This window comes from Polyergus mexicanus, unplaced genomic scaffold (genome assembly GCF_030449975.1).
Source record: "Polyergus mexicanus isolate NDT 795.1 unplaced genomic scaffold, iyPolMexi1.0 SCAF_8, whole genome shotgun sequence".
In the NCBI taxonomy this organism is placed as follows: Eukaryota; Metazoa; Arthropoda; class Insecta; order Hymenoptera; family Formicidae; genus Polyergus; species Polyergus mexicanus.
Window position 1 is genome coordinate 8322294 of NW_027223328.1, and position 17458 is coordinate 8339751.

At 37.8% G+C, this 17458-nt stretch overlaps 1 protein-coding gene across 8 annotated transcripts in view; it reads left to right on the plus strand.

The window, feature by feature from the left end:
• Nucleotides 1-12915, plus strand: part of LOC138935388 (multiple PDZ domain protein) — a 90795-nt gene extending 77880 nt beyond the window's left edge. For 5 of the 8 annotated variants that reach the window (XM_070299896.1, XM_070299898.1, XM_070299897.1 and 2 more), the window contains 16 exons: nt 2914-3090; nt 3867-3964; nt 4226-4427; nt 4514-4604; nt 4935-5131; nt 5860-5954; nt 6064-6130; nt 6912-6968; nt 7076-7177; nt 7246-7317; nt 7403-7568; nt 7708-7868; nt 8284-8442; nt 8616-8750; nt 8846-9019; nt 9207-12915. In XM_070299896.1, the coding sequence (XP_070155997.1) occupies nt 2914-3090; nt 3867-3964; nt 4226-4427; nt 4514-4604; nt 4935-5131; nt 5860-5954; nt 6064-6130; nt 6912-6968; nt 7076-7177; nt 7246-7317; nt 7403-7568; nt 7708-7868; nt 8284-8442; nt 8616-8750; nt 8846-9016 (1950 nt within the window). In that variant the 3' untranslated portion in view covers nt 9017-9019; nt 9207-12915. The remainder of the gene's footprint in view (nt 1-2913; nt 3091-3866; nt 3965-4225; nt 4428-4513; nt 4605-4934; nt 5132-5859; nt 5955-6063; nt 6131-6911; nt 6969-7075; nt 7178-7245; nt 7318-7402; nt 7569-7707; nt 7869-8283; nt 8443-8615; nt 8751-8845; nt 9020-9206) is intronic. The other 3 variants (XR_011447240.1, XR_011447239.1, XR_011447241.1) reach the window with 3 other exon arrangements.
• Nucleotides 12916-17458: the final 4543 nt, after the last annotated feature.

Sequence of the window (17458 nt, forward strand, 5' to 3'; positions counted from 1 at the left end):
GACAGAGTTGGAGAACAGAAGAAAGAGAGAAGAAAGGCAAGGTGAAAGCGCAAAAGAATGAGATGGAATGAGAGGACAAAGGAAAGAGCGAGGAAGATAGATAATAGAGGAGAGAGAGAGAGAGAGAGAGAGAGAGAGAGAGAGAGAGAGAGAGAGAGAGAGAGAGAGAGAGAGAGAGAATATGGAAAGAGCCATTATCGGTAACAGCTCTTGTACGTGTACGATGCACCGGCGTCGAACTTTCCAATAAATCTCCATGATAAGGGATGGTGAGGGGCAGTGTGTGTGTGTGTGTGTGTGTGTGTGTGTGTGTGAGAGAGAGACGCGATGATGGAGATATGTAAAGTTAGGAGAGATGAGAAGTGGGAAGATGATAGTGTAAAGACGCGTTCAGACAATGTCGGCGGACCATCGATTACATCACAAGACGAAAAAGTGTTCTGTTCGTAATGTCATCGATTTGAATAACTGACAAGTAAATGTAATGTCATATATATGATCGATGATAATTGTATCATCTTAAAAAACTTTTTATGCTATTTTTTTTTTTTAATTTATAAAACCATCGCTGCGCGCAAAAAAAAAAGAACTATTGTTAAATTAATCGTATATAACATCGAGATGATAATATTAATTGGATGATTAGCGCGAATCTTTCGACACATCATGCTGCTGTGTTCGTCGATGTATTTTGAGAGATTTAATAGCCAAAATGAATAGAAACTGTTTCCAATTTTCACTCTCTCAACTGAACGTACCTTTATGGAGGTAGGGGGAGAGAATAGATACAAGCGGGAAAAAGATGGCGCCCGACAGAGTTAGAGAGTCAGGGGGATGTTGATGCGGTTCGCCGGAAAAGAGTGGTCTCGTTGCGATCGAGCGCGCTCATCGTCGACACCATGGACCATCGACGGGTTCACCCTTGCCTCCTCTCTTCCCTTCCCCCACCCTCCTCTCGGATATACCGATGCATCCCCGTACCGTATGAACAACCATCCCCCGTTCTCCGTTCCCGTCGCTCGCATGCAAAAACTTCAGTTTCGTGCACGAAACCGCCCGGTCGACGGTGGTGTTCATCCGATGTCACTCGGCTCGGATTGTCACGGGACGGCGCGATGCACCGATTCTTTGGACGCAAATGCGTCACCTCCGTCGTACGTTATCACGCGAAAAAGCATAAAAGGGGGGATTCTCATCGTTAAAAAAAATTTTTTTTTTTCTTTCACGATTCGTCGAATACGATCTTTTAACTCTCGTCGGCGCGCACCTTCGCGCGACGCGCAGCTGGTGCATCGCATCGACATTTGTGCGTTTGTTCGAATATAACGTGCGTTCTTCCTCGAACTGTAAATCGTATCGTAAACAGAAGTTATTTTGGTTTATGATATAGAAACACGGGCGTGCACGGGCGTTGGAAGATCTTTGGGATTAAATGTAAAGTAATACCAGGAAGCTGTCACGCGAGTAAATGTATTTTGTGTATGCTATTTTCCGTTGATTAAACTTTGAAGAACAGCAAGAGAATTTCGAAATTAATAATATTTCGCGTTGTGCGCGTCTGACGAGAGTTAAGGCTGCTCGATTTAAATTTTGATCTGATCGTTCACGCATTGCTGTATTTAGCTTCAATTATCGCCACATGATCGTACAGAGTGTTTTTTTAATAGCACATGTTTAATCTCAAACAACACGAGAAGGAAATTAATCAGCAAATAGTCGTGTGACTGAATTACAATATTTACATCGTTATGAAGAAACAGATGGATATCATCGATATCCGTCGGATATTTTTACATACCCGATAAAAATTCATTGTTTAATCTAATTTGCATCGAGAATTAATCGAAAACAGAAGCAGTTTTTCCCGCCTCCTCTATGTCAATCCCGTGGAATGTGCAACAAGAGCCTTGTTTGCATATTTTAATCGATTACTTCGAAAAGTGTATATATATATATATAAAAGACATATAAATAAACTTTTTGGTCGATATCTTACAGAGATGTTTATGATCAATCATCTCGCAACAGCAGTCGTACAGCGTTTTATCAATACAATACTCTATAATTGTTTATATTGTTTTAAATAAAATCGTAACCTTTTCGAAATGATCGATTCTCGACTTCGATCATATACTCCTGTAAAAAGAAACGGGGAGAAGAATATAGAAGAAGAAATCGGGAGAATCTTTGAAATACACATCGCTGGTCCGTTTTACGCGTTACGGAATTAAACTCGTTCAATTGCAGTTACTTTGGCAACAATTCAAGACATTCAGCAAATATTTCCGTTGTACTAATTCATTTTGACCGGTTTATCCGGACGCTCTGCGCAGTTTAGCAATTTACGTCGTTGCTAAAATAAGTATAGATTTTCGAAACAATTCTGTGCATGTGGAACACTATCCGCATATCATATATTCTCCTCTCTATTTCTTCAATTTCCTCTCTCTTTTTTCATCAAAAAAGATTCACCATCGCCGTATGAGTGTCTCTACACTGAACTATCAGGCCTCGAATATAATAGCTCGTAAACTACTTAATGTCGTCTAGCTTTTGCCGTCCTACGAGTATGTCCTATTTTACAATGAAATTTACAATTTGAAATTTTAAACGAAAGCTCCGCATGATATATAAATTTAAATATAAATTTTGTGTATCTGGTCGTCTCATATTTTATTATTATTTTATTTGTTCGATGAGTAAAATTAATTGCATTTAATTCCACGAAAAATATGTTTCAATTTGTATTTTATTGTATTAATATGATTTTATACGTAGTATCAATGTCGGAAATGGAACGTAATAAAGAGAGCGTTACTGAAGGTAACGTTAAACTGGGACGAATTTAAGCTGGTTTACGTGCACACGTCCAAGAATTTCCGTACGGAAGAGAGAATCTTGAAATTGTTGCAGAGCCCGGAGCACGACAGAGCCATCCAAGAGGAAAGAGATACCAAAGCCCGGAGGCAGACTGTCAAGAGTCATACGTCGCCGTCTTCCGGCATCAGCCCTGGAACGCCGACGGCTTCCTTTCGCCGTAAACCACCGCCAGTTTCGCCAGCGAGATCCATCACACCAGAAGTGATACAGGTCGTTTCATATATGATATCTTCTCGAATTGAATTTTTAATCTTCGAATTTATTCGCGTAAATAATAATAATAATATTTATCGTGATTATAATTATATGTAAATAGGTATTATCGTTGCACATTAAATAATAATTGAAATTTCCAAAGATGAAATCTCTTTCTCTCTCTCTCTCTCTCTCTCTCTCTCTCTCTTTATTATTTAATACTAAATAATAATAAATTTTGCATAAATGCTGAACAATCGATTATCACAATTTATAGCAAATATCCGTTCCAATCAATAAAAAAATGCATTTTGCGTCGCACAATTCGTTTCTTCAATCTACTTCCCGCGAATGCGTCAAGCATGAGAGACAAATACAATTGCTGCACTAATTGGTAAATGGAAAAAGAGTGGGATAGAGGGGGAGGAGGGAATTTCACGCGGTGGGAGACTTGCAAAAAGTTCCCCGCTAATTAATTTATTTAATTGAATCAGCGAACCGCAGTTTTTTTCTCCGCACGACGACAAAGTATATTTTTATCATAATTTAATAAATTCAGGTTATACGATTATGACAATAATTGCGTATGTGTGAGCTTTAAAATATTAATTAATCCACGCGGTTTGCTAACGTTTATTTCATATATATAATTTATGCCTTTTGTTATATATTTGCGCGTTTAATTTCTTAAGGAGATTGAATTGTTTATGTTATCTTCGCGATTAGTGTTACAATATTTTACCAATATGAAAATTTCTCCGTTTTTTGCAAAATGTTTATTTGTTGCGTAGCCAGGACTTGAGGACGGTGACACTCAAAGCAGCTCGCGCGGAGATTCCCAAAGACCAAGTTCGAAAAGTTCAGATGGCTCAGCTTCCAGCTCACGAAGGTATGATTGTAAGGAGGTTTTACCTTTTTTCGCTTTTATCTGAGATCTTTAGAAAATTATCATTATAAATAAATGCTCGCAACTGTGGAGTAAGAGAAACTTTTAATGGAAATTTAATAATTATTGAATCCTGATGTTCGTTAAAAGATCGCAGAAATAATATGTCGTCGTCTTTTCCATTTCTCGCATCACTCGGAATGGATTTAAAATTTTTTTTTTACTTTTCCAAATAACAAAAGCATATCTTTTATCGTGTCTCAGATCCTCCATGAAGAAGTCAATTCGAAAGACAGCCCCTTCGCCCCCAGTGAATCCGGGTATCCTTCGCGAAGTCAGCGAGGAACGAGAGGACCACAGCGCTGAACCCGCTACGAAGCCCAAGTATTCCTCGGACGAAAGCTCGGATGATGAGGAGGATACTCGCATGCTGGAGGGCAACGTCTATACGAAGAGCGGCGTCGAGGTAACCGAATGTACCGATAGGCTCACGATAGCCTCTCGATTCGCAAGAACGATGATGTAACGTGCTATAAAAATGGCTTGACTTAGATCTCGAGAAAAAGCGCCGGAAACGTGAAGCGCACGAAGGCGGAAATCGAGGCGGATCCGGAAGAAGAGGACGAGTTCGGTTATACGGCCAGTGAGTGCGATTTGTGCTAAATGTAATATCGAGGAAATCGCGACCGGGGAAACAATTGAGAGAATTGTGGTATTTATATACTATTTGCGTCACCTACGAAATCAATATTCATTCTATACGATCGCACTGGTTGCGTGGAAGTCGCTGATAATGCAAAATTCAATTTCACTGCATCTCCAATTATTCATCTATACATTATGAGAGGGATAATTTTAATCAGGAGCACAAAATCCGACAAGCATGCATCAGATGGATTTATATTGACCGATTAATGTACATTGCATGAAAATGTTTTTTTTTTTTTTTTTTTTTTTTTTTTTAATTTTGCAGACAAGATACAGAAGAAGTATCAGCATCTCGGACATAAAGTGCTGATGGTTATTCTCGAGAAGGACAGACGGGGATTGGGTATCTCCCTGGCAGGACATAAGGATAGAAACCGAATGGCGGTGTTTATTTGCGGCCTCAATCCGAAAGGTGCGGCTCATAAAAACGGCGGGCTACTCATCGGCGACGAGATATTAGAGGTAGGTATCTCTTACTCTTTTCTTCCCGTTTTTATGACTCGCCATTTACGACTGCGGTTCTCGATATGACAGTCCCCGACGCTTACGTCGCAACGTTGTTTAACTTTCGTTTCACGAGTTATTTAATTTGTCTGTGTAAAATCACGATACTAAAGATTCTGCTTGAGACATACATGTATTGAGTTTAAAGCAAGTAATAACTGAGGCTAAAGTATGTTGAAAGTGATATAGAGATTTACTTTAAATAAAATAATTCAGATATAAAAAAAGATTAATGCTACATTTGGCATTTAATTAAAATATTTAGAATTTCTCCAAATATATATATGTATATATATTTGGAGAAAATTCTAAATACTTTAATATCCAGCTAAAAAATTAATTGATGCTTCAACATTAAGCATCTTCGTTAAATAGATTTATCTAAAAAAATCAATAAAATAAAAAAAAGCATGAGAAGTACAAAACATTCCGTAGGCGAAAACGTATAGTCTTATTTTTTATTATGTCTTACTAGATTCATTTTTCATCTCTTTATTGCTCAAATATGTATAATGTTTTTCCCTTTATTGATCAAAAAAAACTTGACATGTTTTTGTCAACTGAAATTCCGCAAGTTGCTATGACATGTTTTGCAACAAGCGTTTTTCATCTCGTCTCGCGTGTCGATAACATGACGATAAATAACGAGAACAAAAAAAAAGAACTTTATTTTCCATTCCATTTAGGTGAACGGTTGCGTGTTGCAAGGACGGTGTCATTTGAATGCGTCCGCTCTCATCAAAGGCATAGCCGGCAATCGCTTCAAGATCATCGTTTATCGGTGAGACATAAGAGTTTTTTCCGTGATGTATAACACGTGACGTAGACGACATGTATAACAAAATTCATTAAAACTATAAATGGATTTCTCCCGCCTGTCCCGATTGCAGAAGATCGAAGGCTGTCGATGACATCGCCGTAAAGCCGATAGTTCAATTTCCACCAACCTTGGATGACGTAAGTTTGTTTACATCGTTTATCTTTTTATCTTGTCGTCTTTCTCGAGATAGTGCAAGACTGATTGCAAAAAATAACGAGTCGTCGAGAAGCGATTAATGTTGCATAATACACAATCTATGTTCATCGAACAATTAAATATCATCTGCATAATAATCCCAATAAATGTCAATGATCGATGTGATTTGATCTTTATTAGTAATATTTTTAAATAACGATGTTGTCGCTATAAAAGCTCAAATCAATTTAACATCGATTCTATTTATATACGTTTATATAATACGAGATATTTGATAAACCACCTTATAATCGATGTAGATTCTTCGCGATCACTCGAGAAACCTTTTAAAAAAATTTCTTGCCTCTTTCGTGACTCTTTACGCGAGAGAAACGATTATCACCTGCAGAAACTTTGATTACGTCCACGTCGAAGAAACTTTGAATCTTTTTAAAAATCTCAAAACTTTCCTATCGAGATATTTGACTTTCGCGTCGAGATATGTTTATATGACACTATGTACTTATTGTGATAGATATTTATATCGTTGTTAGCTTTCACCGATTTCTCGAAATAGTAAGATCGTGAAAATATACCGATACGCCTCGACTACTTCAATCTAACATGATCATAAATTCACCTGCAGTTAATTACCACAAACAACATTGTTCGGCTCGCATAATTTCTATATACAGGACATGTCGCGAGCGATGTAACTACGATAATGCATGCGACGTAAGTGCATATCATATTGCCATGGAGTGATAATGTATTATATTTCAGAACTTTGCTTCAAGCTTCAGTAAGTACAAGGGAGTTCGCGAGATACAAATAAAGAAGGCAAGTATTTATAATTACGCTAAGTTGATTGCATCGATCCGATATCTCGCTCGACGAATCAATAATTGTTTAATACTAACTGTATTAATCGACTGTATCGTTCGTAGAGCCCGTATGGTCTAGGCATAATGATCATCGAAGGGAAACATCTGGCCGTGGGTCAGGGTATCTTCGTGTCCGATATTCAAGACGGCAGTGCCGCAGAACAGGTAATTTCTCGCTTATACGAGTCTCGAGAGCTCCATTTTTTAACGCGAAATTCTTTACAATATTGCAGGCTGGATTGAAAATGGGTGACATGATCCTAGCCGTTAATTTAGATAGTTTAATAGGGCGCACGTACGATGAGGTTCGTATTTTTTTTTTTCACTCCTTTAAGCAAAGAATTATTTAAACTATATGCTCATCCGATCGATTTTCTTTTCGTTTTTTAGGCCACGGAATTATTGAAGAAAGCTCAGGGCGTCGTTGTGCTGACAGTTTGTAATCCTAACGAGAATAAAGTAGAACAGAAAGAGGAACAGAAAGAGAAAGATAAAACGAAACTTGGAGGTGAAGCTGGTGATGTTGCACAGAAGACGCCACAAAAGAATGCATCAGGTGAGTTTGATAAGGTGACATATTAAATTTGTATTTTGTTTTATGGAAACTATCATAATTACGCACGCATTTACATCCTGTTTATAAAATTATGGTCTGTCTTTATATTCCATCTTATTACTTGCTACTGTAATATTAGCAATTGCCAAAGAAGCGGAGAAAGTGGCGGAATCTGAGAAAGTCCGGCTGGATCCGAAGACCTGTCAGATTCCGGTTGGTCAGGAAGTGACGATAGAATTTCAGAAAGAAAAGGACCAGGTCGTAGGTATTGTCATCGCTGGTGGTACCGATACCCTCTGGGTGAGCATATTCGATAATCTTTAAAATATAATATTTTGCTTTTCAACATGATACATTACACTTTGCATTATATTCATTAATTTATTACAAAATTTTTTTAATTATGAAATATTTAAATATTTTCTATTCTTTTTTTCAACATGATATATAACTTCACCTTATATAATTAATTTAATATACAATCCTTTTAATTGTGAAACGTTTAAACATGCATTATAAACACATAATGACTGTATGAGAGAAAAAATCGACGATATACGTATATCTAGATGTGTGTGAAAAATAATATCTTAAGTATTTTGATAGAAATATTTATTAGATATAGTATTGATTTTATACATTAATAAATATTGATACTAATTACTATAGTAATTTGATATCAATGTATACATAATGCTTTTTTTTTTTTTTTTAGAACGGAGTGTTTGTTTTGGATGTATTTCCCGAAGGCGCGGTCGGAAAGGACGGTCGGCTGAAACTCGGCGATCAAATTCTCAGTATAGGCAGCGAAAGTTTCAAGCAGATAGAGTCGCAGAAAGCACGTGAAACGATGTTGAAGCTTACTTCAGGAACTGTACGTGACACTTATACCCCTAAAAATCATTGCTCTCTTCTCTTATTAGGAGAATGTGAAAGAAAAATTTAGCGTCAGTTATTTCGCGCTCTAATTTTCTTAGCGAGTTCTTGTTAGATTAATCAAGCGAACACGTCACGCTCATCGTTTACGCTCGATTCGTTCGTTCGCAGATCACAATGACGGTGTTGCGCCACGAGAAACCAACCGAGGAGTACGAGGTCGAAATACAGAAGAAGAGCGGTAGAGGTGCCGGCATCTGTTTCGCCGCGTTTAGGAGCGGCAAAGGAGCTTACGTGACGGAGCTGGTAAGAGTCGTCACGTTTTCCCGATTCTATCATTGTACAAGCGACATTATCACGGCTGGTTGCGTCCTAACATCAACTTCTATCTCTGACGCCAGATGCCAGGCGGTCAGGCTATCGAAACTGGTAAGATCTGCAAGGGCGATCACCTTATAACAATCAGCGGATTGGACGTGCGCGAAGTTTCCTTCGATGACATCGCCTTTCATCTGAAGATATCCAATCCGTTACAGCTGAAACTAGCTAGGTATAAATCCGCCAAACAATGACAGGTAAGATTAACGCGTTATTTTCTCCGCAATTAAACAGCTATTTCCGAAACTGTTAAATGGTATAATATATTGATTTTTTTTTTTTTTTTTTTTTTGTAAACGTAATCTTTGATTCGAAGAATTGAATCAAGAACGTATGACAATATTTATAATGGCGTTAATAAAGTCGAATGTAATCATCTTTCAGGGTTCTGCGGGCGGAACTCTTAACGCGTGTCCCGACGTACGAAGAAGCATCTACAGACACCGTGGATTCTAGTGTGATATATATGTAAAAAATATATCTTAATAACCGTAAGTACCTTTGTTACGAGAGCCTCGTGTAAAATCGCGCGACTCGCTCTATTAGTTATACGCCAGCGTCGCCAATCGATCTTGCCGTTCGAACTCGCGCGTGCAACACGAGAAGTGAAAAATAGAACGAGAACTCAGATGAAGTATAGTATGATAAAGCGCGACGATTCATAACGCATGTGCATCATTTCGAGCCGACGGAAAACTTTGTGGCCAGCTCAAAGGGAATCAATCGTTGTCGCGCGCGATTGACAGATAGTCGATTTAAAATACCGCGAATTGATCGAATTCGTGTAAACGATTTCGTTTGCCGATGCTCGTGCTCGTGTAAGTAATAGTTCCGATATACAACATCTTATCGTCTTATATACATATACATACACACACACACTATAATTATATGTTATAATTATATAGTGCGAAGTAAACACGTTATCACCGATAATAACGAGGAGAATATGTCATAGGGGTAAATCGATAATAATCTCGGCGAGTCTGTATATCAAGGGAAATATCGTTCAGATCTATTCTCTTCACTTGGGAGAGATACGAAACCGCTCCCCTTGTATCTTCATATAAAACCGAACTCGCTTGTATGTTTCGTACTACAACTTATATACTTAAGGCAAGCAAATAATAGGTGCGATTATAGCGCGCGTTTTTTTTGGATATATCCGTGTTTTTTTTTTTTTTTTTTTTTTTTTTTTTTTTTTTTTTTTTTTTTAAGATAAGGCTCTAGTCTCGTCCGCCAAGATCGGCGTTTCTCGCCTTAATTATCGCTTTCGCTCGCGTCACAGCTGTTCCCATTGTCATAGCTGACGTAACGTTACATATTGTTGCATACCGTATTTTTTTCTTATATATTGATAAGACAAGTGCGAGAGAACACGGTGTACGAGCTACGTCAAAAAATATACGCGCGTGTTGAGGAAACTTCAAATATATATATATCCTTGTTAAAAATATTTCCCCAGTTATCCAAGAAATTCGCGTAGAATAAGGTACACTGGTCGGCCACGTCCGTTTGATAAAATCGGTAGATAGATAACGATTTTGTAACATGTAGCTTAACTTATAGAATAATAGAGACGGAATGAGATACGATACATAGTGACATAAAATATATATTAGGATAACTCTCTATTCGCGCGATTTCTTAAGTCTTAAACGCGATAGGACATTCGCGTGCAACTTCAACGTAACTCGCGCGCAGATATCGTTGACGAATCGTACATCGGTATATTTATCGCCGATAAGATAGAGAATACCGCCTAAAAAATTTATAGAGGTAATAAAAGAAATAATGAGAGGAGCGCATGGCTCTGCCCTTTATAGCCTGACAAGTGCGGCGAACGGTTGCTTCGAACGTTGAGCGAGATCACTTACGATTAGCGATAAGCGCGAGATCATCCCCGCATCGAGATCATCCTGGCTCGATCTCGCCGTAGTGTAATTTAATCGCGAGATGTTTGCCAATATCAACGGATGGCGGATCATTCCGAGTGTTCAATCGTTTTTTCTTTATGCTCTGACATTCGTCAAGTCACGACGAGTGACACGTTGCAAAGTTAGACTGGCTTGTTGAGTACACATAGTTAAATTAAATCTACCGTATATAACTAGTCCTTATAAATATTATATATTAATACGGAGATTTTCAGTGCGTGCAAGAGGATAAAACAAATGCAAAGAGAAAAAAAATATGTATGTATGTATGTATATATATATATATATACACGCGAACATATAGAGATATATATAAATAATATAGAATCTATAATATAAATCGCGAAACATATGTTTATTTATCGAGTCGTTCGTATCTCACATCGTATGAATGATTGCACGTTCTCGTGGAACGTTTTGCATTTGAATTTCGTATAGTTTATCGTAGCCGAGATGTTAATAAAGACATCGATTCTGTCACGAACGACCTGCCGATGTCTCGAAAATAAGTACCATCATCAGTAAAATTGTTAGTCTACGGTTATTATTATTATTATTATTATTAATATTATTATTACATAGTATATAGTATATTGTAACGAGTTATACATATAGAAGAATATTTTAATTATTCTATATTATAAGATGTATTATTGTATACTGAAATTTGAATTTTCAGACAGCGGAGAAAAATAGAGCAAACTCAATATAAGCATGACATTGAAAATCCAAGTGAACGGTATGCGGAGAATGATAATCTTACCGATGGGAAAGATATGATTAGGTAAAGATGCGTGCAGCAGATTTATTTATTTTATCTCTTCAAAATTATTTTACATTAATTTATGCCAATTTTGCAAAACTGCTTCTGTCTTTTTATATTTTTTATATTTATTTTCTTTCCTTTTATAAAAAATTTTAATTCACTCCTCTTAAACTATACTGCTTTTTAATTTACATATATTTCTTATTACAAGCTTATATATACGCTTTTATTTATTATATGATTTATCTTTATTTATTATTTATTATAGTCTCGAGTTCCCTTCTTTCTTTAACATAGAAAAGATTCGTTGGAGCTTCTAATTTATTCGCACAGTTATTTTATTTTAAAATTTTATTAAATTTATTAGAATTCATAAACGATAATAATGTAATTATCGTATTTCTGTTACTAAATTGTCTCGGCACCGGAAAATCGTGTGCGGATTATTGTCGCTTGTGTCTCTATCAACGCATCTTTAGGATTATAAGCGGGCCTTAAGGATAATGCGTCTAGCGTTAAATATGCGAAGGGATGAAGTCCTGAATATCCACCGCGGAGAACCCCTGATCTCGTCGTATATTTCCCGTTGTTGAGTTCAAAATTGTGTTCCTCGATCGTTATTTCGAAAACGTTCAGTATCAGATTGCTGACAACGCTGTAATCCAATATCTATCCTCAGGACGCACAGGGTTACGTTACAAGGGAGACCAACGGGAAATTTTTGCTGTGGGCGGAAATACGAATTGTTGGGAAAAGCGAATCGATTATACGATCGCCGATGTTGCATGCGAGTTTTCGATGGGAAATAATTGAAACAATTCTAGCCGCGATTCTGCTTTAGCTCTTCTTGGCGGGAAAACGTTCAAAGTATTTTTTTCTGCGATATAATTTAATTTGGCTTCGAATTATATTGCGATTAATGTATCCGCGTATCGAGACGCAACTTTCAACTCGAAAACGCGGACTACAGTGTGGGGGTCGGAGGAGGAGGGAGGAGGAGGATCCTTCATAGTTACAATTCTGTTCGCATACACATTATATAATTGTACGATTATTGATAACATTACATATACGAGCGTGCGATTGTAAAATGGCTCGCGAAGAAAATGACTTCGTATGAACTCGAATACATAAAAGATATTCTTATTATTCTCTGTCTTCTCATTATTCTCGTGGATCTTAAACGAAATTAAATTAAGCCTACGCCACTTTACAATCAACGGCTCATGATTATTATCCTCATTATTGTTATTATGATTATTACAGTCGACGTCATGATCATCGTAGCGCGGCACTACTGAGAGTAAGGAAGAAACTGATTATTATAGAACAAGAATAAAGTGTCACCGAGATCTATTAAAAATATTAATTGCAACGTTGTAGTAAATAATGTTTGTTATTATTGCATAAATAATCTCTTGATGTTACTTTTACTTATTGCTTAGCGAGCGATATAAGTGATATTAATCGCAAGAGGTAAGTAATGTTCCTATTACAATTTCTATAAGAAGGATGTTTATCGCAGCGCAAAATCTTTTTTCTTTTTAAAGCATATAATATATATTTATTATCCCAACATATACAATATATATCTCGCGACGTGTAATAAAAAATTACCTTTAAACTATTTAAATATTTTCAGACATCATATAATTAACGATTGAAAACGGTCGAGAATGTTAATTTCTACATTCAATGTAATGTAAAATGAATTTACAATTTGGCGCGATGCGTTTTTATTTTGTTTATCGCCGAAATTTTATTCCGCAACCACCGAGAGAACAGAATTGAGATGAATGCGGAGAGAATTCGCTTGGAATTGTTTTGCAATAAATTATTTCACGATACGCGATATTGCCTCGTTCGACGCTTCGTCGATACGAGATAAAAATATCGAACGATCATTCGTGAACGGCGCGAAATCTCGTGGCGCCATACGCATGTCGCACCTGCCATTACGCGCTTTTTTTCGATTAATTAATCGCGCATCTTGCTAAACCGGCGTGCTCGTAACCCACTTCCATCACCGATAAACGATTTCTTTGGTCCACTTAGAAGACGTTCGCGAAATAAAAAAAAAAAAAGAGCGATGGTGACGTTCAACATGCGTGACGTTCGTCTCGCTTAGACGAGTGCGTAATTAATTAACATCGCCGTTACGCACGCCCCGCGCGTGTAGTAATCGCACGCTCGTTAAATATCTTCGTTGTTTTCGCGTGAGACCAATTTCGCTTATAGATCGCGAAAGTAAGTCAGTGAAACAAGCGACGATTTTATATCTACTCGCGGATACATCGAATAATCCGAAAGTTGTGTATATCGATAGAACGTCTTAAAATTTCTCGATAAAAACTGGGAGATCGAAAGTTTTGTAACTTTGGCTTAAATCACGAGAGAAATTAATCGAGCGACGATAGTAATATCTCCCGCACGGAGGAGGCATGAAGGATGAATGGAAGGAACGAGAAAATCGTGCGGTCGCGCATCTTGCCCGCGAGCGAAATGGAGCGACACGGTCTCGTTCGATTCATTCGCGAAAGAGGAACGCGCGAGCAAGAAGAAGGCGATCGAACTTGACCCTGAGAGTTTCACCGGTTCCTCTGACAATCGGATATCGCGGAAGAGAGAAAGGCGGAAAACCTGTATGAGAATGTTCAATGCGCGAATAAGTGTCGATTTGTCTGTCGTAGTCCATCGACGCCGGACGTCCAGCTTTTACTTCGAAGTGACACGCTTTTCTCGGATATTCGCAACAGTTAACTCGAGACCTGATATATCCTATAACGTGTGCTTTTCTGCTTTTCACTATTTGCAACTGTAATATCTCATTTACAATTTAAATGTGCCTGTTCAAATTGTGATAATTTATACAAATGATACAGTTGGCTACTTCTTTCTCACTTTATGTTTTTCTCTGTTTTCATATAATTAGTGCAATTATTTTATGTGTTACATGTATGTTTCGTTGGTTTTTTTACTATAACATAATTTCAAGTACGTTTCTCTCTTCATTGCATCTAGTTTAGGATAACAGATTTCTTTTTAAGATTTAGTTGCAATGTCTGATAGATACAATTTCCAATTTTTCTTCTCTTCAAATTTCTCTTAACTATGTGAAGAATTTATTATTCTCGACCGACTATTCAATTTACGTCGATGAAATGAGAGACAAGTACTGCAATGAATAATTGAAGCAGTTCCGTTAAATAAGCGACGTAAATTTATTTATTCTAAGTTGCTTCAACGCCGGTTTAAATAGTCGGATTTTATTTTTAAACGCACAAAATATTGCGGTGCGGTTATATTTTTTTCTTTCCAGCTGTGGTCAACAAAACAACTGTGGTAATTTAAAATTGACTCCGCTGCACTTGCCTTATCGAAAAAAGCGATGTGTTCGAACGGAATAATCGACAAATTTATAACGTTTGTAGATTCATAATAGGCGAATTGCGCGAATTCTCGCGAATTTGCGCCGGAACCGGATGACACATCGTACAACTCTGTAAATCGGGAGAGGTTTAATTATTTTGCACTTTTCCGCACGAAACGTCAGGGCCCGTTTACGAGGAGCAACGGTCCGTGGAATATAGTTCGCGGCCGGTTTAATTTTTTTCTTTGTAAACTCTGTTTCACGCGGGCCACGATCGTGTCGACGAACCGGTCGTCCCGAAACCGGAAACGAAAATGAACGCGTTTTATCGGATAATCGTGCGTATTCATTCCGTGTATTGCTCCATAAAACTAGAAGGATATTAGATACCGGATATAACTAAATGAAAGTCGTGAGAAAGGCTGCTACACCATTAATTCTGCTGTCAATTAACGTAAGCCGAAATAAAAATGTTCTCGCATTATGTATCAGTTTGACGCGGATGATTTCTTCGCAAAAAGATAATCCGTACATCTAGCTGTGTAAATCTTAAACGATGCTAATGGTAATGAAGGGGAGAGGAAAAGGAAAGTTATGAAAATTATAAAATATCGAGCAGAGCCTTATTATAACGCGGTCAATGAAAAATTGACGTAAAACCTAATTGCAAATACCAGAAATAAAAATACTTCGAGGAGAGAAAGGCAATTTCTAAATAATATTTCTTCACAAAACGTATAAAAGAGAGAGAAATATTCTCTTTTCATTTTATATGTTTCTGACGTCGTCAGATGATTGTCGTAAACTCATTCTGAAATCATTAAATCGATGTTATATAGCTCTTTTTAAGGAGAGAAAAATATTTTCAATTATATGTTTTTTATTTTTATCACACGTGTCGGATGTTTGATTCACAAATGAAAAGGTCAAGAACCGTTCGAGTGCGCTCGAGAAATAGGGAAAGGTCACTGGCAGCATAAAAATGCAGAGGACGAAATGCCGACGTTCCTGTCCGTGGGGCACGATGCAATTATATCTCCTCCGCGCAAAAGGGAGCAAGAAAAGGCGATTATAGCACGCCATGGACAAGGTTTGCGAAACGTACGTAACGGCATGGACTACTTCCACCTCATGTGTGTGCCATATGCGTGTACATTCGCATACCGAACTTTCTTAAGCAATTATGTCATAACACACAGTCGTGCCCCCCTTTTCGCATCTCGCGCAATGCAATCTGTCTTTCTCACCCTGTCTGTCGCATCCGTCCTCTGGACCGCAAGGTGAGATCGTAGATGCTGCTTAACTATCACGTCATTATTCAAGAATCGAATTTCTCGCTAATGATTATAAAGTAGCCATCATTTGCGGTTGAAGCGCGATTACATTGTTATTATTACTCTCTTTCATAAATGAAACGCATAAATTAGATTTTTCTAATATGAAAGTGCATCTAACAAAAAAAAAAAAAACAAAAAAAAAACGTTACGAATCCTGGATTTAGAAGACTTTCATAAGGTACATACGTGTGTGTTTATATTCTATTAAATTCTTATTTTATATTGTTGACAGCGTGTATATTCCGGTGTCCATTGAATACGCCAATGACACTGGATATATTACGTATTTTTTTAAATTCACAAAGAAAACGCGAATCCCAGACTCGCTCGTGATATTCATCTTATTGCTTCATCGCTTCGCGCACGAGTAACAATGAGCTTACTTATTAGACGAATTTCGCGAGGGCCGCGTTAATTATTCGCTGTTGCTTGAAAATCGTGGCTGACGCCAATAACAGCCGCGCTAACGATACGAAATCTTGGAAGGGAGAAGTATGTTGGTCATATGATCGGTTTCTCGAATATTGGTTTACGCCCCCTCTCGTCTACCGATTATCATTCTTACCATTATCTCGAGAATTCTCGCAGCCTTTGCAATTAAGCGGCTTACGAGCGGCAGAAGAATCTTTCCGACTTTTCGCGGCAATATCTTCATCTACCAGAAGCTCGAAAGGAAATGAAACTTTTACCACCTCCTCTTTCTAAGCTTTTAAAATCGTGCTCACATTATCGCGATCTTTTATTCCGCAGCTAAATCGAGCAAAGAAAATAGTTAAAATTCAGAAGTTTAAATTCAGAGTTCGCCGATATAGACTGAACATGGAAAATCGAGATCGCAACGTTTGACATTTGCAAAGAATGTTACGCTACGGGATTCGTTATCGTTAATTGTCTCAATCTGGCGGACGAAATTTTAGGCGTACGACTCGTTATGGAGAAAATTCGCAGATAACGGCTGACGGGGAACGCAGAGAGGAGATGCGCGTCGCAATCTCCTGCAAGGCGAGAAAATTTAAAATTTAGGTGGTTCCGCGTCCGTGGATCGCGCGAGATCGCGTTTCCCGGCGCTTAGTTGAACATCGCGCATAACTTTCCACGAGGTGGAAAGCACGTCGCTCGCGATCGGTCCGACACTTTTTCGTGTTGCGAGTAATAGCGAAGTCGATTCACGGAATAAGAAGGGTCAGGCGAAGCCTACTTTCTTCCTCTGAATTGTCGCGCATTCG